Here is a 25727-nt window from a genome sequence, read left to right on the forward strand (position 1 = left end):
TTGATGATACAGGACATCCTTGTACTCCTCTCCTATTTCACTTCCCTCTAACATTTCTTCTCCTATCCTGACTTTGACTTGTTTCATGTAAAGATTACTGAAGAGCCTCCTCTGTCTTTCCAATCCACACCTATTTTCTTCAGAATCCACTCTATTGAAAGCCTTTTCCAGGTCCACAAATACTACATACACTTCTTTATTCTTTTCTAAATATCTTTTGCCTGTTGTTTGCAGCAGTCCAATTGCATTTCTCATGCCTGTTTCTCTTCTGAAGCCAAATTGCTCTTCTTCCAGCTGTCCTTCCATCTTAGAATATAAACGTCGATTCAGTATTTGCAGGATAATCTTTGCTGATTGTGGTATCAGGCTGACAGTATTCAACTCGTTACATTTCTTGGCATTATTTTTCTTCAGTATTGGCAGCAACACTGTCTAAGTGAAATCTTCAGGCCTTTCCCCTCTCTGGTATAATTCATTGCATAACAGTAGAATTTCCTTCTTATCTTCATTCACGTATTTCACAAATTCGTGGAGATTCCATCAATTCCTGTTGCTTTCATTTCCCTAAGTGCTAGTTCAACTTCTTCCCTTAGAATAGAAAATCCTTTTTCGTCATCTGATACAGCTCCTTCGTCTTCTATAACTAAGTTATCTGAACGATTTTCTGTCTCAAATAGCCCTTCTACATTTTAAGTGCTCAAATTTTGAAAATTTTGAAAAGATTTTCATCTCTTCAACAGTTTGAGAAAAAGAAATCTTTCAATACAATCAGATTTTTTTTTTTTTTTTTTGCAAATTTCATAGTTTCTTTTTGTTTTGAATTAACGATCTTTTTTATGTTTTTACAGGAAGACCTGTCGGTGAAAGATACAGAAGAAATTTTAGAAGATCTGAAGAATGACAGAGTGCCAAAAGCAGGACCAAGGTATGATTATAAGAGCTCATATCATAACCTAAAATTGTACAGTTCTGCAGTGCATTAAAGATTTTATTTCAGTAACTCAAAAAGATTCCAGACATCATCAGTAAATTTCAATATATGCACCATTAACAGAACAACACATGTCATAACGATATTCAGTTTTAGTCCACACTCTGACAAGAACATTGAAGTCCACCTCTGTGGAGTAACAATTAGCATGTCTGACTATGAAACAAGCAGGCCTGGGTTCAAATCGTAGTTGAGACAAGTTCCTTGGTTGATGTTTTTTCTAGGATTTTCCCTTATCACATTAAGAGCAAATGCTAGGTAACTTTCAGCATTGGAGCCTGGACTCATTTTGCTGGAATTGTTACCTCCATTTCACTCAGATGCTAGATAACCATCACAATTGATGAAGTGTCGTGAAATAAACCAATTAAAAAAGACGTCAGCAGTAACACTTGTAATTGTTTGTCTGATTCTTCATTAAAGATAAGATTCGAAATGTTTTTACTAAACGTTACTTTTGACATAACTCCAGAGGAAGAAGTGTAATGGGGTAAGATTAGAAGTTCTTGTGAGCCATAGGATGGGTGTGTTTCTGCCAATCCACTGTTCTCGGAATCGACAATTCAACTCTTCTTGTACACATGGGGTTGTGCTGCATATTATTGAAAGATCTTAAACTCAGTACAGTAGCGTGCAAATTAATCCGAACACGACATATTTTTACATTTTCTGTCATTGTTGGCCTCACAGCTGCTCATACCGCTTTAATTGACATCTGTAGTACGTGTAATTCCATTGTTGAAGGTGTGTCATTATTTTTTTTATAATATGTGACATTTTGCCTGTCGTTTTGTACTTATAAGCATTTCAGTTGTGTTAAAGACTTAATACTGCAATCCTGTGTACATTCTGTCGTCTTCACAAATGGATACAACTCCACGAAAACGGTCTAAAATTATAACATTAGCAGAGCATTCTTCTATGACACAGAGGCAAATTGCTGCAGAATGTCACATCGGTTTGGCTACTGTTAATTCGATCATAAAACGATACAGGGAGACTGGATCCATCACACCCCAGAAAAAGGAAACTGTGGCCAGAAAAGGAAGACTTCACCTGCAGATGATCGTTTAATTGTCAGGAAAAGTAAATTAAATCCTAGACTAACGGCTGTCGACTTAACCCGCGAGTTAATGGCTACCACTGGGGCGAATATTTACGTCACAACAGTGCGGCGTAGGATTCTGGAAGCTGGACGAAGGGCTCGTAAGGCTATTAAGAAGCAACTGCTAACCCCTGTTATGTGCAAAAAACGCTTAATGGGGCAAAATTACAACACTGGTCAGTGAATGACTGGAAGAATGTACTTTTTTCCGATGAGTCTCATTTCGAGGTCCATGGCCACCGTGTTTCTTACGTACGGAAAGGATCCGAAAAAGTAACAGCAGCTCATCTCCAACAAGCACCCAAATACCCCCCTAAAGTAATGTTTTGGGGTTGTTTTACACATGAAGGGCCTGGAGCATTAATACCTATCAAGGGAATGATGAATTCTGACAAATATATTCACTTATTGGAAACCAGAATCGTACCCCAGCTGCAAAAATCATTTCCGGATGGCAGAGGTGTGTTCCAACAAGACCTGGCACCATGCCATACGTCTCGAAAAACTACAGAATTCTTCAACAAGAAGAATATTCAGGTACTCCCCTGGCCAGGCAACTTACCCAACATCAACCCCATTGAGAACTTGTGGTCAATTTGCAAAAGAAGAATGCAAAAAATGGATTGTTCTACAAAGGAGAAGATGATTTCTGCCCTCATTGGTGTATGGTTTCGTGATGAAGAAATGAAGAATATTTGTGGGAAATTAGTGGAATCCATGCCAAATCTTCTCAGAGTTGTTATTAGGAACAAGGGAGGCCACATAGATTACTGAGGTATGTCTTAGATCCTTTTTTTTATCCCGTTTGAGTGTTTTTGCATAAGTAATTACGTTGTTCGGATTAATTTGCATGCTACTGTATCTTCTATTTGCTCGATTTGAGAAAACAGAAAGTTTTCCTGAAAGTCCATGTATACAGTGTGGTTGATGTTGGTTACAGCAAAGAAAAAGTGCCCAAAAATCTGGTTATGCATTAGACTGCACTCAGTGTTAACTTAGAGAATCTCGAGTGTGACCTGTAGATTTTCAGAGCTCCAAATGCGCAATTGTGCTGATTGACACAACAACTGATATGAAATGTTGCCTATCTAAAAAGAGGACCTTATCTAGAAATCCTGGTTCATCAACAATTCTTTGTAGCATGTTAGCAGCATATTCAACCCTACGCATTTTGTCATTTGCCTTGATTGCATGCAGCAATTGAAATTCATAGGCATGTAACTTTGTAACTTCATTCTCTTCCACACAATGTCATAAACAATGATTTAAGAAGACCTAATTTTTTATTATGGCATGCAGTGGACTTTCGAGGACTCTGAACACAGATCCTTTTTACATTTTCTTCGGATGTTCTAGGTCCTCCTGTAATTTTTCCTTGTTCTTGTGTGGTGGATCCTTTGGGGTATTCTCATCTGAATCATCATTGTACTAGAATCATGAATTTGTTTCGGAATATGTATTATATGTCTTTTTCGTGTTAAATTTTACCATACCTGGTTAACATGTTTCGGCCTGCTATTGGTCTTCTTCAGAACTGGTTGTTGCTGGTCTTGGCGCCTTTCGTTTTGTTTCTAGTGGGGTGTGTTTGTGTAGTGTAATGTGGAGTCAAAGAGAGTGTGTGTTCTGAAATTGAGTTGTGTGTTGAGATTTCATTTGGATGTGTTTTTGTATGTCAGCATATTTCGTATTGTTCTAGTGTGTTTAGTTTCTGACTTTTTGGTTGGATGTGTCTGTGTTGATGTCTGTAGGTGTGATTAGCATTTGTGATGTGTTCTGCAACAACCAGTTCTGAAGAAGGCCAATAGCAGGCCAAAACATGTTAACCAGGTACTGTAAAATTTAACATGAGAAAGACATAATACATATTCCAAAGTGATATAGTGTTAAAAGTTGTGTAATCAAGATATACATGAATTTGTGTTTCACCAGGCATAAGACACAGCTTTTTTTTGTACAGTAAACATTGCAGAACAACCTGTGATCATAAAAACACGTCTATTATCGTGACTTTTCAGTGCATTTACTTCAGAATTATAAATTTAACAAAATGGCAGAAAATAAAAATACATCAATGCAATCTTTTTGAGTTACTGAATTAAATAAAAGCACTTTCAGTATATTACACACAATACATACAGCACAGTAACCTCATGAAACCCCACCATTCATTCTTGGAGACCCTTATATGCATTTCTTATTTAATTGATGACCAAGTTCTGTTATAAAATGTAAATTTCTATTGTTTTTAGGAATGGACGTTTTGCATCTGAACCTGCAGGTGGATTGACTAGTCTTACAGGTGAACCACGAGGCCCTGGGTTTGGTGTAAGATCCGACTTGTAATAAAAAAAATTTGTTTAATGTTAGTAATATGCTTGACATATTGGATTGTGTTAATCTTGTATCCTAAGAATGTATATAATATTTACAAAAAGAATTAACTTCTGTATTTATTTGTTTTTTTTATTTGAAATGAAAAATTAGTTACACTTTTCAGAATTCATTCTGTTCAAGTTACAGTGTCATATATAAATAATTTATTTAAACTAAAACCAAATATCAGACTTTAAATTTCATTATATACCACCGCAGTGGCTCAGTGCTAGCACAGTGGATTTATAAGCCAGAGGTCCAGGTTCAAGTTCCAGTTTATCTATCCTGAATTTGTAACTGGCGTTGGGCAAGCCCATGGTCCAAGCAACACAGGGATTTTCTCCTGTAACATCCTGACAATTCTCTGTTATCATTCTGAGTGTAAAGTAGACTATCTCCTGTGATGCACTCTGATAGTCTTGGCATTAGAAGCCATTCCACAGTGGTTGAAGCATGACCTTGGATGTGTAGTTGATGAAAATGCGTCTGCCTCATAAGATTTCCATGTGCTGTCGCCCACATAACTTGCGTGAGATGACAAGGCCGTGCTTCAACTACGGTGGAATGGCTTCTATGAGCAATGCTTATAGAGTAGGGGATGAATAACGGCAAGTATTCACATATGTCACTATCAGTGCCACATCAGTTCAAGTCAGTGTAATTGTCATCTGTGTCTTAACAGTAATATCTATGCCAGTTGTTTTCAACCTTTTTTTTTTTTTTTTTTTTTTCACGACACACTAATCTATGTAGCAAGTCCCCGCGGCACACTAACGTACGACTTGGCAACAATGCAAGAGGAGACTAACATACGAGCTGGCAACAGTGCAAGAGCCTCGGTCTAGCGCACTCACACCTTGTCTTCAACAGTCAGTTGTTTGTAGGCTTGCAGTCGTGACGCCATTTTGTCCGTTTTCTGGTGTATTTTGAGACTGATTTTTAGTTTCACGTGTGTTATTTGCATTATTGTGTTAATCTAACTTCAATTTGGATAAGTTTTTGATTAAAAGGAGAAAAGTTGAAGATGAGTCAATGACAATAATTTAATATAACAAAAGTGGGAAAAGTAAATAATTCCAAGTGTAAGTGTCGTGAAAGCAGTATTGGGGGGTAGGGGGGGCGTAGAAACTACTGGAACAATTCGTAACTAACAAGATAGTTATTTAAAGCTTGGATTTACGTTCAGTGGATCTCAAAACTGTCCTGCACCAGAATGTGTCGTGTGTGGAGAAAAACTAAACAATGGATCCACGGTCCCTAGTAAATTGAAAAGACAATTGAATACCAAACATAGTAACTTATCTGGGAAAGATTAGAACTGTATTTTAGCAGATTGTTTTCATCGGAAGAAAAGTAAGGAAAAGCCATGGTACGGAGAGAAACTATTTCTGAAAAAGCACAAGTACCAGTTATAAAGTTTCAGAAATAATAGTGAAAAAAATGTAGCCCCACACTGTCGCAGAGGACATAATTTTACCTGCCTGCAAGGAAATAGTGAAATGGATGTTAGGTGACGGTGCAGAGAAGGAAATATCCTTGGTTCCATTGTCAAGCGATACTATTTCCTGGTGAATTAATGACATGTCTTCAGATATCCAGTGCCATGTACATGAAAAGCTAAACGACGGTCGAGTATTTTCAGTACAGCTCGATGAATCAATTGACATAATTATGAAATGTCGATTGCTTAGTTACATCAGATTTTTTGATGAGGATTCTATTATTTTATTGAACAATTCCTTTCATGTACAGAATTACCCTCAACGTCAACTGGAATAGATGTGTATAGGCCTAATTTCAAATCCAGCATCTTGCAACAAAATGAGCTGCGCTAACAAACATAATAAAAAAGAAGCGCGAGAGACTTCTCTGAGTTGAACAAGAAATGCGTGTGTGTTTGTCTTTAATTCCGCCACAAATTGAATTTTTGTGTAAGAAGCGACAAGCTCAAGTATCTCATTAATAACTTATTACTTTTGTTGTAAGGCGTAAGCCAATAAATTTCCTGTAAAATAAGTTTAAGTTCTTGAATATTATTCTCTTGTTCTTTTTCAAAATAAATGTTGAATGAAGTTATTCTGTTTTACCAACAATATCACAAAGTCTCAGAATTTTCGCGGCATAACTGTGCTGCAGCACACCCTTTGAGAACCACTGGTCTATGCACACATCATACATTTTGAACAGATTATAGTCTGTGATTTTCGAAATGGGGAAGTTCACAGACATGGAATTATTAATGATCGCCATAATTTTGAATGAAGAACAAAAAGTATATTAGGTGAAGAAATGGAAAGCATGGAAGAAATAAGAACGTGAAAGAGAATTTGCAACCCTATATAAGGAATTGATTGATGATGGAAAGAAATTTTTTTTAGTATTTCAGAATATTTGAAAATTGTTTTGACATATTGTTCAGTAAAATAGAAGTTTATTTTAAAAAGCTAGACACCCATTCACTGGAGAAAGGCCATAACATCAAGGGAACAGCAGTTTTTTTGAGGTAAATAAAATAAAGTAAGAATTGATTAACTAGCGGACTTACGTGTGTTAATTATGTAAGTCTGTGTGGCTTACAGCTGTTTCGGTGCTTTATCACACCATCCTCAGAGCCTACTAGATCTCGGCGTCATCTCGAAGTTCTCTGCCGATGGTGTGATAAAGTACCGAAACAGCTGTAAGCCACACTTACTTACATAATTAACACACGTAAGTCCGCTAGTTAATCAATTACTTATATTAAAGCGTTAAAGGTAGTGTATGCAAGATTCAAAATGGATTATCAAAATAAAGTAATTATTTTTTTTAATATACCAGACATATTTAATATATAAAAAAAGTCCACATATCTGTCCACAAGTGCTCATACAGTATATGCGAATCACACTACAACATGTCCGTGAAATAGAAAAAAATCTTATAGGTGTTGATATACCAAATGTCATGGTATGGATACTGAGGGCTACAATATGGCACTGCACCAGACATGTAGATGTGTCAGTCAAATTATGAGACTGCAAATAGTCCACCCTGCACTCATTTCTGTGGCATTATCACCATCTCATTGAGATGCTAGATAACCATAGCAATTGATAAAGCATCGTAAAATAGCCAATTAAAAAAGTACTGCAAATAAATCAGATGGGACAATTTGTTTATTTATGGAGATTCTTTCAGTAATGAAGTGATTCCTGAGCTCTGACATGTATAATGCATTGTTCAACCTTTGTTCAATATACTCACCCCTTCGTCACTGACACGAAATATGTAAATAGGTAAGCACACTTGGCGAAGTCACTCATGAGCATAATAGTCTTTGTCCCAGCTTATTTAGAGAAAAGGCATGGACATCACTAAAGATGATTCTGATTCTGAAAGGAATTGGAACCGACAACTAGCTTATTAGTAGGACAATTTCCACCCTTCCCCCCACCCTAAAAATTAAGTACTTAAAATAATTTCTTCCTAGACTGCACAGTGGACAAAGTGGTAAAGAAAAAATTCCAATTCTGTTCAAGTGTTTTGACAAACAGTCATCCCCTATGAGTAATTGAAGGGTTCAGAGCCATAGTGGGCCAAGTGCCATTTATTAAAAATGGAGAAAACAAGAGTTAAAATTAAATGAGTACCATAATTTAAAGAAACCTATAGCAAGTAAGATAAAGTATGCACATTAAAATTAAATGATATGTCAATCTTCATTAAATTATGGTATTTCACTTTAAGCCTTGCTTTCTCCATTTTTAATAAATGGCGCTTGGCCCACTATGGCTCTGAACCCTTCAACTGAAAGGATGCAACTGCACTTTTCCTTGGATACCTTGTACGTACATAGAGACACTCCCATCTCTTACTATTTGAAATTTCGTGAAAATGGTATGATATTATAATTGATATTAAAGTTGATATGGAGTTCTGTAAGATTTTAATACACTTCTTACCAAAATGGTCAGCAATTGATAATCTGCAGTTTGCCGGTATTCATTAAAAAACTATTCTTTTGTTAAGCTTCATCAGATGGTGTATAATATATATATATATATATATATATATATATATATATACACACATACATACATATACACAGGGTGATTCAGACCACCCGTAACAGTCATTTATTTCGGAAACTAATGCATTAAAATTTTCGAGAAAAAAATATTTATTACTAAACCACATGTGAACTTTCACTTGACCTTAATTTCATCAATCAGCTCTAACAGGAAGTAGGGTCAGTGGCGTATCACTTTAAAATTTAAAATGGGAGTATGGGTCAAATAGGGTACCATTTCATAGAGCTCTTCAAAACAAACAACTTTCATAGGAAATGTTTTTACCAATTCCTATTCTTTCAATGAGAAAACGTACAAAAAGATAATGCCATCAATATTGAGAAATGTTAAAAGACGAAAATGTAAAGAAGACAATTAATGCTGACATTTTACTGAAAGACTGGACAATTCCATTAATTTTTATAAATGTTCAAACTGTCTGCCGTTGTGAGCAGCACACACCCGTACTCTTCCTCTAACATTGTCAGTGACTTGTAACACTTGGCGTTGTTAAGTGACTGGCAGGTCTCCCAGATTCGCTGTTTTATGTCATTACTTATTGTGGGACAGTCTTGATAAACGATGTTTTCTAACCGTCCCCAAAAATAGAGTTAATTGTCACGTAAAATCTGTCGGTTTCATCGCTGTATTCTTTGCGCAGATGAAGCGACATTAAGAGAAATGGCGATGTCAATATCCATAATGGTAACTACTGGTCTCAAGTCAGTCCTCTCTGGCTGAGAGAAGTGGACAACCAGCATAGGTGGAGTGTCAGTGTGACATCTTCGGACACCGAATGATTGGACCTTAATTCTTTGAAGATGCTCTGAATAGTGTCATGTATGCTGACTTCCTGAAGAACATCCTCAACCAATTTTTGGAGGACGTACCACTGGCAACACGAGTAGTAATGTGGCTTCAGCAGGATGGTTGCCCGGCTCATTTCTCTTTGGTGGCACGTGATACAGCCAATTGGCTCTTCACTGGGAGATGGATTGGGAGATGTGGTTCTGTGGCATGGCCAGCACTATCTCCTGACTTGAATCCTGTGGATTTCTATTCTTGGGAACAGTTAAAAACATCTTTTATCAAGACTGTCCCACAATAAGAGATGACATAAAACAGTGAATCCAGGAGACCTACCAGTCACTTGACCACGCCGAAGTGTTACGAGTCACTGACAGTGTTAGAAGAAGAGTACGGGTATGTGCTGCTCAGAACGGCAGACAGTTGAACATTTATAAAAATTAATGGAATTGTCCAGTCTTTCAGTAAAATGTCAACATTAATTGTCTTGCTTACATTTTCGTCTTTTAACATTTCTCAATATTGATGGCATTATCTTTTCATACGTTTTCCCATTGAAAGAGTAGGAATTGGTAAAAACGTTTCCTATGAAAGTTGTTTGTTTTGAAGAGCTCTATGAAATGGTACCCTATTTGACCCATACTCCCATTTGAAATTTTAAAGTGATACGCCACTGACCCTACTTCCTGTTAGAGCTGATTGATGAAATTAAGTTCAAGTGAAAGTTCACATGTCATTTAGTAATAAATATTTTTGTCTCGAAAATTTTAATGCATTAGATTCCGAAATAAATGACTTACGTGTGGTCCGAATCACCTATTTCCTTTTCGCACGTTTTCTCATTGAAAGAATAGGAATTAATAAAAATGTTTCCTATGAAAGTTGTTTGTTTTGAAGAGCTCTATGAAATGGTACCCTATACTCCCATTTTAAATTTTAAAGTGATACACCACTGACCCTACTTCCTGTTAGAGCTGATTAATGAAATTAAGCTCAAGTGAAAGTTCACATGTGGTTTAGTAATAAATATTTTTTTCTCGAAAATTTTAATGCACTAGTTTCCGAAATAAATGACTGTTACGGGTGGTCTGAATCACCCTGTATATATTATATTTTTTTTATTTTTAGGTGACACATAGGTTGTTATATCAGTAATAGCTGCTTTAGAATCACTGAATATAACAGGTTTTTGAAAATAAGAGATCCAGTACAACAGATTTTGAAGTATCGAATAGATTGCTTCAACTTCTCTATGAAAATTTGTAGTTTCATAACTGAAGAATTTACAAAACAAGAAAACTGGACATGTAGCACCAACGCCTGCTTCATTTTGATTCAACAGTAGGGATCCATCAGTGAAAATATGGAGCCATTCTTTCTACTATGAATAGTTTCCAATACTAGCAATTTTAGACATCTTCTGGAGTGTCACTTTTACTTGGTATCTTCAACCAGGTTCAGATAATACTCTATTTCTATTGCATGTGTAGATTTAGTTTTATGAATTAGATTTCCTTTGCTTGTTAGGAGATTTATATTTTTCGTAATTTCACGTACTTTAGAGAGAAAGCTTTCGTGAGATTTAAAGTTAGCTATGAAGTTTCTTAGTTTCCAATTGCTAAATAGAAATCTGATCAATTTTTTTGTATCGAATAATAACATCCCTTTCTAGTTCATATACAATAGGAGACTGGTGAACTATTATGTAATTGCATTGCAGGTATTGGAGTAGATTTGACAACTTCCATAATTAATTGAAGACTTTGATTTTCTATTGTAATCCTCGGTGAATTTGTCTACATTTGGAGATATTTCTATCATATCTGGTTGTAATTATACATTGAGTTAAGAAATGAAAGATCCAGGAAAAACACAACCTCGTGTGCCTAAATCATATAAATTTTTCAATAATTTTGCTCTTCAGATAGAATCGTATGCACTTTGAAAATCTATAATAACTGCTAGTGTATCTTTTTCTCATTAAAAGAATTTTTGATTTCTTGAGTGAAAATAATAATTTGTTCATTGGTTGAATGTAATTCTCTTAATCGAACCTGACATGGTGAAATTAAATTTTGAGATTAAAATGAGGTGTGTTGGACCTCGGACTCATTTCACCATCATTAATTCACATATCATCATCATTCATATCATAGTCTGGGTTAAGTTCATGGTGCGGTGTCCTGTACTTGTACAAGAGCTTGGCCTTTCAGCTACCCAATCATTCACAGAATAAGAGCAGTAAGCACAATAAGCCTCAGGCTGCAGTGTAAGCCTTCGGATCCCTCCTCTGTACAAGAGAAAAAAAATACATGTACTTCCACTTTGTTCCACACTTTTAAAAGGAACAGATATCTCGCAAATTTGTCACATGATATGAAGTGAATGAACCCTCTAGAAAATGTTCCAAGCTTGTCATACTTCTTTTGTATTCAGACTATAAAAAGATAAATCCCCGTAATGACTGCCTATATTTAGATACATGACGTGTACGTAAAAGTTAATTTGTATATTCGTTTACAAATAAACATATTGTAACTAGGTACTCAGGATAATTATGTTTTTTTCATACTTAAGCCTGGAGAAAGACAGTAGTGTATTATCACTTTGACATGGTGGGAGGTACTGCTCCTTACACCCCCCAAGTATCTCTGCGACTCAACTGAGAGCCGAAAAAAATCTGTCTTCAGCAGATGCAGAAACTTGAATTAGATACTATAACAGTGTTGTCAGCCCTACCTGTTATAAAAGCAAGAGATTCAAACATGCAAAAAACAGTAGATTGCAGTATAAATTTCAAGTTACAGATTTTTAAATTTCCATAATAAAACACAGCTGATAATCACACACTCAATTCACGCCTCCTTGCTGTCATACAAATCATGTTTTAGCCTTCTTCAGCAACAAATTGTGTTACATTAAATTACTGGCATCGAAATTTTGACATATATCTCTTGACAACCACCACAATGTCTTTGCAGGAACTGTCATTCAATGTTCAATAATTGCTCAGTTCTGATATCGCCACTGTCTTTGTATGCAAGACATTGTAGGCAATAATGGAGAAAGAAGCATTGAGGGGATCGAAGCATTCATGGAGAGGGGGTAACGCAATCTGCTATACTTGTTTTTTTGAAAGATGGGACATGACAGTTAAGCGGCCGAGCTTGGAACTACAGTGCCATGTTGCCAATATGGACTACCACACTGCCAGCTGATGGAAGGTAGCAGATGGCTGACATTAAAACATTCATTGACAATTGACGTGAAGGTAAGAAAACAGTACAAAAATCGACAGAGAATCAACGATGAAATGTAACAATGCTAACATTGTGTGCACAATAAATGTCGCCAAGATAGCTATTAAGCACTCGCCACATGCGAACTGTAAGTTTGGCAACTCAACCGTTGTTACCATAGCAACAGGCCTACCACGCTATGTGACATTCAGTTGTTTTTCCGATCGCAATGCTCCTGTCATGTACCATCTTTCAAAAAACAAGTGTAGTTCGTGGAATCTACACCAGTAAATTTACAACGGACGAGTACCTAGTAGTCTGTTTCTTGTTTTTGTTTCCATGAAGTTCACCAACGAAAACGACTCCCTCGACTCTAGCACTAGAATGGCGTAGACTCAAAAGATACAAAATTAATTGTTTTAAAGATACTTCGACAAGAGAGGGAATACTTGAGTGTAGTTTCAAAGGCACTATTGTTCTAAAATATTGAGATATAAATTTTATTGATTTATATTTAGTTGTTACTGTATTTCTGCACGTTTCTGTTAAGTTTTTAAGTACCAAAATAAATTTTATCCTTATGAAATTTCAATGATAATTTTCTGTTTACTTATAGATTAAATCAGGTTTTATAAATGTCTCTTGCTATTTACTCAAAACTATGTTAGACAGATGACAGTGCCTTTGAATCTGAATGACTCACTTGTTACGGATCTCAAATGATCTTTTCCGGACATCATTCCAGAAATCTACAACTATTCCAGTATGTACTGCTTCTAGCGACCCAATGTCTGTGTTATGTGACAATCACCATTCTAATGTCGATCGAAGTTATTGGATTACTGATTGAGGCTAGAGGGACCATCACAAAAAAATTCGCGCATTTTTGCAAGCAGTTTGATCTAGGACAAACTCTTGTCACTGAAGTATCTGTGTCTGCAGTGAAGGGATCTATAAAAATCCTAAGAAACCATCTCTACACGTAAATAGATTGATCTCTTTCCTATGGCGATCTGCTCACTTAAGTTGGGTCTTGCAACTAGTGCTAAATAGACGACTATGATCACCTGATAGCAAATAGATACAAGAAAATTTTATGTTTCTTCTGGAATTAATGATGTTTTGTTTAATGGTTTTCAATTATTTATAATTAATTGTGTTATTTCTTTTTCTTTTCCTTCATTGTTGTCTTTTATTCCATTATAATTGTTTACCTACCATTACTAAAAAAAAAAATTTTTTTTTTGGTAAGCTTTGTCTTCTAGGCACTCTTCACTTTGAGGAAGCTGAATAAAATTTATTTAAAATAATTCTTGGATTTCATCACTAAATCAATAATGTTGTTGTTTTCTAATGCCAGGCGTTTGACAATAAAGTCACAGTCTAGTATATACAGTCGCGAAGCTCAATATGTAGTAAATATGCAAACATTAGGTAGTTGCTCACCACTAGGATCACTAATATCGCCTCATTACAGGCAATGCAAAATAGTACCATCACAGTCTATTGTTTCTAGCACCTTCAAAACTCAAGCTTCGTGACTGTATATAGTAGCCTGTGATAAAGTCATGTGACCTCTTGCACTCCAATATTTTTCAAAGATATTATCATGGCCAGCCATTGAAGCACAGATTTTGAGGTGTTCCAAATCCATTTCTTGGTTTGAGTTGTACAATGGGCAATTAGGGGACTGATATATTCCAATTCTATGCAGGTGTTTGGCCAAACAATCATGGCCTGTTGCCAATCTAAATGCAGCTACAGACGATTTTCGTGGTAAATCGGAAATTAACTGTGGATTATGATGCAGAGAGTTCCATTTTTTGCCTTGAGCTTGTGTTATCAAATTTTGTTTGTTGAAGTCTAAGTATGTAGATTTAATAAATCTTTTCACAGAGTAATACATAGATTTAGTAACAGGTCTGTAAGTAGCAGCGCTGCCCTTCTTTGCTAAAGCATCCGCATTCTCGTTTCCCAGGATTCCACAATGGGATGGTATCCATTGGAATACAATTCTTTTATTGAGTGATATTAATTGAGAAAGCATTTTAGTTATTTCTGCTGTGTAAGATGAAGGTTTGTGTTTAGGGACTATTGATAGAATAGCTGCTTTGGAGTCTGACAATATAACTGCATTCTTAAATTTATGGATGTGGCATAGAAGATTCCTGAGACTTTCATTTATTGCAATGATTTCTCCATCAAAACTTGTTGTTCCATATCCAAGAGATCTATAAAGTGAGAAGAGACAGCACATAACACCAGCACCAGCACCGGCACCTTGTTCTCTGGAGATCAAGGATCCGTCGGTGTATAAATGAAGCAAGTTTTGTGGAGGGTACCTAATATTTTCTCTAAAGACAATTGTTTCATTATTTCAGTGTTTACTTCTGATTTCAGTATTTCTTCTTTAAATTTAGATTATATTCTATATTTAAGAGTTAAAGGGTTTGGTTTAATTTGTAAGTTTTCTTTTAATTTCGGGATATTGATTTTCTGTTTTAATTCTTGAACCATGGATATGAAACTTTTTTGACTTTTCAATCTACAGAGAGAACTGTATGAATGCCGATTGTTTCCTGGTAATCTGATAATTTTTTCATATTGAATCTATAATAATAATAATAATAATAATAATAATAATAATAATAATAATAATAATAATACAGAAGTGTTCTGCCCAGGGCAGGTCTTTCACTGCAAACACAGCATTCTCTAATATTTCCTATTTTCTGCCTTCTTCTTAGTCTCCGCATATGATCTATATATCTTAATATCGTCTATCATCTGATATCTTCTTCTGCTCCGAACTCTTCTCCCATTCTCCATTCCTTCCAGTGCATTCTTCAGTAGGCAGTTTCTTCTCAGTTAGTGACCCAACCAATTCCTTTTTCACTTTCTGATCAGTTTTAGCATCATTCTTTTTTTTCACCCACTCTTTCCAATACAGCTTATCTTTTCTGTCTGTCCATTTGACATGCTCCATTCTTCTCCATATTCACATTTCAAATGCTTCTATTCGCTTCTCTTCAATTCGTCGTAATGTCCACGTTTCTGCCCCATGATATGCCACACTTCACACAAAGCACTTTGCTACTCTCTTTCTTAGTTCTTTTCCCTGAGGTCCACAGAAGATGCTCATTTTTCTATTAAAAGCTTTCTTTGCATTGCAATCCTTCTTTCGAATTCCTGGCAGCAGCTAATGTTACTGCTTACAGACAAGTATTTGAAGCAGTTCACTTGCTCTACTGCCTCATTTACTATTCGCAAGTTTACCTTCTTTATTTTTTTTCGACAACTATGGTCTTCGTCTTGTTTGCACATATATACATCCCATACTGCTTACAGCTGTCATTTAGCTCCAGTAGCATATTCCTAGTACCTATCGTCTCCTTTTCTGCTAATAACACCACATATAATCATCCCTACCTATTGGGAGAGAGTATTGTTTGGACTTATTTATATATAACTGAAAACAAGGGATTTCTTTAAATTTTTTATTCGGCTTTGATGTTCAACTTTTCATAAATGCTTCAAACAGAACTAAAATAATTTGGATGTATCAAACTCATGATCAATGAGGCAGGCCTCTGAATTCATTCAGCACACACTTTGTTGACAATAAAATTACTATTTACATTACACACACGCACTAGTAGTCTGTTTTCTGTACTGATCATAACCATGTACTATTTTGTTAATTCTCTTGTAAATTGTTAAAAATCAATCTTTTTATAATATAAAGTAGCACAGTAAAATAACAAATGCAACACGTCTCTCGCGTACCCAAATGTCTGTTCTGAATATATCATATTTCTTGCACTAAAAGAGCTCTGGGGCTGCATACGAAGGGCTCCCACACCATGTTGACAGCATATGTTCATAAACACACAAATATTAGTTTGTTTTCAAGAGAGAAAAAAACGACTTAAAAGATGGTCCTCTTTAATAACTTATACATTGACAGAGGAGAGAGGAAGGAAACACTTCAAATTAAAAAATATAGTTTTGTGAATTTCGTGAAGGGTACTATATTACGTATTTTATGGTTTAATATTGAGTTTTGAAGGTTTTATAATCATTTTCTTTTAAAAGAGGCGATTTTTATCAAATTTTGATGGAATTGTGCAAGAATGAACACAAGTAACACATAATCTGTACTTATACTTCATCATTTTTTATTAAACTGATTAATGTTTATTCACTCGAACTTTTCTGTTTACAGCATTCCACTGACACTTTTCTTTTACCTTCGGATTTGCATTAATCTCGTCTTCCAACCTCTCAGGCATGCTCCTGATTGATGCTGCAATCTCCTTTTGAGGAATCATTTCCCATTCTTCTTAAATAGCCTCATTCAGATCCTATAGGCTGTCTGAATAATACTAGTGGATTCTTCTTCCCAGTTAGACAAACAGATGCCTGATGGGATTCAAAGCCGGACTTTGAATTTTCACATAATCCAGGCACTGTTGCGCACATCAGGCCATATGTGGCCATGCACTGTCATGTGTTAGCAGCATGAACCCATCACTAGTAAATGGAACGAAAGGCACAACATGCTTCTGAAGGATTTCCTCAGTGGAACGAAAGGCACAACATGCTTCTGAAGGATTTCCTCAGTATATCAATGAGCAGCATAATGTTCCATGCTCCATGAAGAGGAGTTCCGTCCTTGTCTCAGACTTATTCCCATCCACACTATCACAGAACTGTCCTGGAAGAAAATTTTCGGGGAAATAGCTCTTCCCAGTCCTCAACACACTTTCTCTGCCATTTCGTGACCAAAAATTGCGACATCAATGAAGAATGCTTGCTTCCACTATTGCATTGTCAGCCACAATATTCTCTTGCATTATGCAGTGGAGCTGCATGACGTTACCAAGTGAGTTCTGGACTCATGGCAATTCTTTTGGAGAGAATATTGACTTCTTCCAACCTTCTTCCGACAATTCTCTCGCTTATTTTGACCCTTCGGACTTGCTCTCACCCTCCCCTTTCCCATCCCTTTTGCTCACCGTTCCTCTCCTCCGCCTCCTTCTCTACCTCCTCTTCCATTTCCCTCTCTCCCCCTATCCCTCCTCTCCCTTCTTCCCCCTATACCCACTCCCTTGGATGCTAAAAATTTGTCTTCTGAGGCAGTGTGGATGAAGAAAAGTGTGACAGCATTGTATTATGTCGATACATTGTTCTAACACTCGAGTTTTCTGAGTTACAGTTATTGCTACACTGTCCATTTTGAAAATTCGAATCTTGGAAATTTAATGGAGAAAGCATTTCCAACGAAGTGATAATTTAAGAATTATTCAGCACGTTTTATGGTTTTACATGCTTGTTTAAGGAAGTAGGGACTCAGAAAACTTTCTGCGAAACTTTTAAGAAAACCAGCCGGCAACCTGCAACACATCAAAGGAGGGAGGTGTCCTTTTGTCAGACATTCCCAGCTAGCAAGAAGTGGTGTTGACTGTTTGTGGTTGTGGTATGTATGTATTGCGCTCGTAAGTAATTTGGTATGTTTTATGGTATGGTACCTTTATCCTTGCTTGTTTAATGGAATAGGAACCAAACACTCTGCAGATCTCTTAAGAAGATTTTGCCTGCAACATGTAATGCATTAAAGAGGGCTTCCATTCATATTGCATTTCAATAAATTTTGTTGGAAATAATCTGCGAAAGGATAAATAACAGGAGATTTGTCTAATTTTTCGATTTTCAGAAGTACCGGTAGGTCAATATTCTAAAAAAGCAGATCTACTGCAAAATCAGCAGGCCTGGCAACACCGTACTATAATTCCATAGCAAGCTTAATAAATTTTCTTCAAAATCTAGTCTCCAAAGCCTAGCACTAATTCCATTGCAATCATAACAGCTCTGTATATCTGCCCCATCTGAACAGGGATATTAGTGTGACATGGTGTGTTTCTTACTGTGTAGTTGGCAATTCTGCACACTTCCCGCGCCACACCATACGTAAAGAGCGCGACGGTACAATAGTTCTATATTATGAAGAAAAGCACTTTTTTCTTGCCATTTGCCAACTATAGGCATCTTTGATCGGTTTATGTGCCTTCTGCTTCCTTTTAAGCCCAAAAACGTGTACTAGATAATTGTATATGGAAGTACAATATTTGAAAAAAGATTGAGTATGTAATTTCTACGCGCGGCAGAAATGAAATTTCTTGTGCTATATGTCGTAAACTTTTTAAATGTTCGTGCAATAACAGACGATAAAGTAGGATTATATTTACCACTTTTATGCTCACTACGCTTGAGAATTCGAAAATGAAACAATTCGGTTATGATAGCTAAAATAAGATATGAAAAATGAATCACACAAAAGCAAATACCTTGTTTAATTAATTATTGCTTTCTAATGTCTGACCAAATTTTACTTCATTTAAAGTCGTTACGGTTAACTACGATTTCATTCTAAATCACTGACACCAGCTGGATAGGGATTATAATCAATTATTCGCGGTTTAGGGACATTCAATAAATAACTGGAGCTGTAGAAGTGTCGTTTCTTGGCTCAATTTTCAGCGGTTAATTTGTACGCTTTCTTGCGCGCCACTCTCGTTCGTTCAGCAGCTGGTTTCGGCATATTTTCTAGCAACGCATTTCTCAATAGTAATTTCATTCACAGTTTCTACTGAATAACATCACAACACTACACAGAAGCAGCTCGGAAGCAGCCCCACTCTCGCATTAATTTGTGTAAATCGGTGGAAAACCTCAAGTATTATCGCCGCGCTCTCATGGTTAACATTCGGCAGATCTTTGAGCGGCCTCATGCATAACAATCGGCAAGTCTTTGAAATTTAATTGTATTATTGTTTTCAATTTCTTATGTCGCCGCTCCAATCACTCGCCTCAATTTCAATATTGCAACCAATAAGCTGCCTTCAGTAATAAATGACACCTACTTGTCTAATCCACGTGGACTAAAACCGAGGTTGCAATGTCTTGTGCTGAGGACGAACATTAAGGTATGTGATTAAAAATTATTATTAAAGAGTTACCAACAACTTCATTTACGCGATAACATAGCACAAACACGTAGCAGCACCGAATCACAGAATCTACTGTCATAATATTCGACTCATACTCAGCCTATAAGTAAGTTTCACATCTGAACTTACATTTTCTTTTGAGCTGAAAGACAATATATACTAATAATGATATCATAATCGAAACAATAATAATAATAATAATAATAATAATAATAATAATAATAATAATATTGTGGACGATACAAGTGTGAAATTTTCTTAAAAAAAAACTAAAATTAAAGTCAATTGAATAGCTGAGTACACAGACACAACATAAGTTCATTTTGTTTTTAAAATGTTTAATATTCTAGAAACATTAATACAGTATATAATTTAAAAAAAATAGTACTACTACGGTATGTATTAACTTACTCAGTGATTTAGTTGGAAAAAAATATTTACAGGAACTCACCGTATCAATATAGCAATCGTTAAATGCACTCTATAGGTGTCAATTTTGGCATCCTCATGTATCCGACATCCATATAATTTTATTTTCCGGAACGGCGTTTCGCGCCCCAACTAAACCACTGCTACTATTATTACTACTAATGGCTAAAAGCTTTATATAAAAATACTAGGTCCTATACAATCGACTTTCCATAATTTCTTTGCATGTTGACGGGCATAAATCACTTGATTTTAGTGGATAAATGCTAATTCACAGATCATGCAACTAAAGTGGACTCGAATTGACATTGAAAATAAATGTATTATTTCCACCTGTGCCAGCTTACATTACTTGTGAAAAAATTATCATATTTTAAACAGCCATCTTACATGATTATCGATCAATGTGCATACAATAGAACTGCGGTCTTATTTTAAATATCTGTATTAGGTGGATTTTTTATTTTACAAATAACCATTATTATGAATATCAAGAGTAGAGCTATTGGGGAATAATTTTTTTTTTGAGGGAAAATTGCCCCAACGTCTTCCCATAAATTCATTACCGTCTCCGTGAGTTCAATAAAAATTGCATTTTCCGTTCCAAAAAAAGTAAAGAACGAACTATACAATAGTAATGTCAGTTTATTCTCATTGGTAATATCTGATGTTTGAAATACGGTTTATCCATGGCTCTGCCTTTTCTTTTTTCGGCTCTTGGATATGAATGCCGTAGAAATTTTCGATTTGTCCCGGAAAGTGTATTGGCTATTCTGTTTTCTGGCGTCCTTCCTGTTTGTCTTTGCTATCATAGAGTGATTGGTGTTACTTATCGTCGTTGTATTTGAACTATTTATACAGAAATATGAGGCGTTTGTCCATGAAGGCAAAGAAAGGAAAAGCCGAAGTTAGTGATAGTGAAAGTGCACATCCAGATGAAGAGCAAGGTAATGGCGATTCCAATGTTGCGGCAAGCGAGGGAGATTCTGCAGCTAGCGAGGACGCAAAAGTAGTTTCAAAACGGAAAAACAAGCGTGGTAAGAAAAAAGGAAATAATGCTGTGGATGCAGATGATGAGGCTACAGATACGAAGAAAAAGAAACCAAATGCCGATGAAGAAGAGGAAGAATCCGCAGAAACGGAAGAATATGAGGTAAGCCATTGTAATTTTAATGTTTTCTGAAAATTTACATAGTGTATGGCACGCTATGCATGCGATAGCAGTAATTATACGATGTCGATTGTAAAACGATTAATCAGTTTGATGTGTATATAACCAATCACGTAGTGTTATTCACATCGCGCCTTTTTTTTTTTAATAGAGCAATACATAATCCGGAAGACTTCTTGTTGTGTTTTCTTCATCTTACCGACAAAAATACGATAGGCCCTAGTGTTTTGATAACCTAACCTTACTTGCCAGATTTGCACGAGAAAGTATAATTTTACACTTTTATTATTAAATATGGAGTAATTATGTATTAAGTATCGACAAGCCATCTTCCCGCAATAAAGATTCAGGACACATACATTACCAAATAGTCTTATCTATTTTAAATACATTTTCAACGTTTTCTTATGATTAGTATATTGTCAGCCTTTTTTACACTCTTAACGGGAAAGTATGTGCCCTGGATCTTTATTGCGGGAAGATGACTATGCTGGCCGATCCATACTACATAATTCTCTGAATACCATATTTTGATTTGCTCTTCTTTGGGTAGGTCTAATAATCTAGATTAACGAGCTTCACTGGTTTCTATAATGTCTGTAAGAATAATAATAAACGGTTTTCTGGTTTGCGCCCAGAAGTACTTTCAGCATTATAAGCGAAATAGGTACCTATATATCTAATAGTATATTTTTACGATCCAGAACGAATTCCTAGTATTGTGTCCTCAGTATTACCAGATGAATGTAGTACCTTTATGGTCTTTTGCCCTAGTAATTCTGATACATACGCAACAGTTGTTGCTGTTTGCTGCGCCTTATCCCCACTCGGATAAATTTCAGAATACGGATACCTTCCTTTCCCTCTTCCTCCAAAATTCCAACTTTGTGCACACAAAATAAATTATTGACACTAAAAAGTGTATGATGATGCGTATTCGACAGACAAATCTTTTCTTTTCAGATTTTAAGGTAATTTTTGTCAGTGAGGTATCCGTATACTCAAATTTTCCCCAGTGGAAGAACCTCTGCCATTTCTCGTCATTTCATAGTGAACTTCATTAGAATCATTTTCCCTCATCTCGCATCTCGTCAGACGCTTTGCGCATAGCCCATTTACCGTTAGCGTGTTCAGTAGGCTGTTTCGTGAGATTAAAACCCACCCTCGCCAAAGTAATAGGGAAAAAACGGAGAGAGAGAAAGGGAGAGAGGAACGAGAAAGAGAGGGAAAACGCACGTAGATTAAAGTTCTATATTTCGTTACCAGATAGCATATCTCAGCTTTCATTTTTGCCCACTAGATGTCCCCACCCAGTACCCACTATTCCCCACACGTCCCGTAGAGTGTCTGGTGGAGGAGATACTGGACGGGGCTTATCAGCAACAGTCATTGCGGTTCTCCCCACCACCGAAAACAAGGGTCGAAAGTTGCTGTGAAAGTGCTGAACAGCAGAGAGGTACGGGCAGGAAGAATTGCTTGAGTGAGGTGCAAGGGGTAAGTGACAGGGAGGGAAAGCACATGCATCTCATTTCCGTGCGTTTCCTTACTGATTCACAGAGAAAAGGCGAGTTTTCGTAAGGTCGAATCAGTGAAGGTTAGCTTAGGTTAGGTTAGTTTATGCTTTTGATATGCCTTGGAAGAAGGGTACATTCTTTGACAATTGTGAGTATATGCAAGGCATAGCAAAAGCCTAAAGTAACCTAACCTAATCTAATCTATCACTGATTCGACCAAAGTGAGTTGAATCAGTGTCAGGTTAGGTTAGGTTTTTTATTTATTTTGGTATAGGCCTATCTTACAGACAATTGTGAGTATATGCACGATATAGAAAAAGCGTAAACTAACCTAATCTGTCACTAATTTCATCTTACGAAAACTAACTTTTTCTCTGTGATCAGTAAGGAAACATACGGAAATGAGAGTATGTGCTGCCCTTCACTATCGCCTACCACGTCTACCTCGATGGAGTGATCGCTCCCACCTGCATCTCTCCACCGGTCCCCGCTTTCACAGCAACTTTCGACTCATCCCTTATTTTAAGTGTGAAATTTGCTTCAGCATTAAATTATTTTATTACGATCTATGATCTGTCTAGGACCCGAGAATGAAATAAATTTGTACCTTAACGTGGTAACGGTATAGTAAAGAAATGCCAATAGTGATAACAGTATATTTTATTGGGTGGGGAAACCTGGGCGGGCCTTACAGCAGTGGTACAGTTAATCAGGAGAATTACTCTGTACGTAAAACACTTCGGACTGATATTGAGCTAAGCGAAAGCAATTTGACACTAAAGGGTTTGCGGGGAAAGATTCTACTCCTGATGTCTCTAGTAATGCACGTGAAAGGTACAGGGCCAGAGTGCAATGTTGCAACTAACAGCATTCCCCCACTCTCACTCAAGTGGCAGGCAGGCAGGCAACTGAAGGGTGGGCGGTTGGGCAGACAGGCAGATAATCTTGAAAGGAAAGTTAAGCGATAGGCCAGGGCTAGACACTGGGAGTGAGTCCAAACTCTAAACAGGGATGCTTGATATTCATCCATCACATCAACACTGCGTGGTGTTCGGTGGGGAAGAAAGGGGTTGAAGAGACGTCAAATGGGTCCCCGTGAGAGAGTAGAATTCACTTTTGGTGCCCAGCTCTGGAATAGGCCTACATCTGACGTGGCAGTGCTGTGTCCATTTCCTGTATGGTACCAGAAGGTGAGTGATGTTTCCAGTTCCGAATGGCTGAGGGATCCAAGAAGTGGATGGGAGTTTAAAAAATATATGTTACAGAGCTGTCATAAGTCGCTTCTATGCCTGCGAGAGCTTTAATTGGACATTTCTTCTTTCTTATGACTTTCTGTAGAATAGGCCTAAATTTCTATTCTTCACATGTTGGTTATTAGTCACTGATTATCACAATTCGGTTGGGCTTGCCTTCGAATTATATAGCACAGTAATGAGGTTAAAGATTATTATAGACTTAAAGTCACTTGTGCAGTGTCAAGAAACTAACTTGTGGAAATACATTAGACAGCCATTCCATATGTATTGGGTGGAACATCTGGACGCTTTAAAAGTGTTGTTGTTCTATTAAAAATTAAATCATTTCGCCTTTTCTCCAATTTTTTTTCAAGTTTTCCTTTAAACTGCTTCTGGTATAACATATTTGGTTAGAAATGGCATGTACGTTGCCATTGTTACCAGAGGTAACAGCAAAATAGGCTGTATGTAAAATGGGAGCTTATATAATTCGAGGTGGATTTATTATGTTGATTGTTAATCAGTAATCTTTAAGACTAAAACCATATCAAGAATTACTATGTTCTCTAAACAGTGGATACTGAGAAGCAGACAAGCATGTTTGATGTGTGTTGCTGGGCTCGATGAAGTGGGAACAATTATGTAGCCAGTACCATAAACTCTTGTACCTTAAGAGCCCCATACACGCAAAGATTGGAGGAAAGTCTGTACAGACTAATCTTCGTGAGGTATGTCTGAATTGGATGATTGTCCATACATGCTCAGAGTTACCTCCTAGACTTATAATTCACCAAGAAGACGTAAGAGGTCGTTGAAGTCAATCAATTATTTCCTATGGAGAAATACAATTACTCCATGGTTCTGCGTTCATTTGTTCGCGATTCCTTAGCGCTGTTTTGAAATAGTATAACTTATCTCTAGTTTCACTTTATAAGTGTTATAACTTTTTTGATTTTCTATAAGCACGGAAAAGATTTGTACATTTCTATATATTCTAAGAAAAATGTGTGATAGTTCTTTGAATCTTAGCTTTCATAGCTTGCCTTCATTCGCTACAGAGAACTGCAAAATGTAACAATGAAATCTAGAGCAGATGCTTGCAATATTGTATGTTTTTATGCTTACTTATTCTGCTACTTAATTCGGAGAATGCTACAGTTGAAAAATTTCAAGCGTCCTAGAAGTCTGGAGACTTGTCTCAAAGCCAAAAGCCTTGATGTTAATGTTATGTTTTATTTAATGACGCAACAGCAGAGGTTATATCAGCGTCGCCGGATGTGCCGGAATTTTGTCCCGCAGGAGTTCTTTTTACATGCCAGTAAACCAAAAGCCTTGATACCTTGATATTTTTCGCCCATACATGAGGAGACTTGGCTCTGTATTTGGGTTTGCACAGACTTACCTCCAGGCAAGTCTATGTGTGTATGGAGCCCTTAACAGTTGGTAATGTCCCTAGTTTCCAGCAGCTATGAGGAGGCTATTGCTGGCAAGTCAGTGCCTCTTCAGCTACGCTACAAACAATTTGTGGTGTAGTGTATATTTTTTAGTATAATATAAGGTAATGCATCAAATTTAACAAGTCCAGGACCATCCTCTCATATGATTGAATGCAATAGTGTTATTGAAAGTGTCTTAAAACAGTCATTTGCAGAAAAGACGTGTGTAGTATTAAAGATCAATAATTGTTCATGGTAATGCAAACTATTCTTAGGCATGTGGATGCATCAAAGTTCCTTGTGCATCTTTGGCCATTGAACAAAGCAGAATGGTGTACTTGATGACATGATATTGTGTTACTGTGAAC

The 25727-nt window shown here is 36.5% G+C and overlaps 2 protein-coding genes across 3 annotated transcripts in view; both read left to right on the forward strand.

The window, feature by feature from the left end:
* ND-24 (NADH dehydrogenase ubiquinone) overlaps positions 1–4549 on the forward strand; it is a 32337-nt gene extending 27788 nt beyond the window's left edge. Inside the window, exons 6-7 of the mRNA XM_069845909.1 lie at positions 849–925; positions 4346–4549. Coding sequence (XP_069702010.1) covers positions 849–925; positions 4346–4439 — 171 coding nt within the window. The 3' untranslated portion in view covers positions 4440–4549. The remainder of the gene's footprint in view (positions 1–848; positions 926–4345) is intronic.
* Positions 4550–20773: 16224 nt separating this feature from the next.
* LOC138713653 (chromobox protein homolog 1-like) overlaps positions 20774–25727 on the forward strand; it is a 125999-nt gene continuing 121045 nt past the window's right edge. For both annotated transcript variants that reach the window (XM_069845910.1, XM_069845911.1), the window contains exon 1: positions 20774–21156. In XM_069845910.1, the coding sequence (XP_069702011.1) occupies positions 20869–21156 (288 nt within the window). In that variant the 5' untranslated portion in view covers positions 20774–20868. The remainder of the gene's footprint in view (positions 21157–25727) is intronic.

The sequence above is a fragment of the Periplaneta americana genome, chromosome 14 (assembly GCF_040183065.1).
Source record: "Periplaneta americana isolate PAMFEO1 chromosome 14, P.americana_PAMFEO1_priV1, whole genome shotgun sequence".
Classification (NCBI taxonomy): Eukaryota; Metazoa; Arthropoda; class Insecta; order Blattodea; family Blattidae; genus Periplaneta; species Periplaneta americana.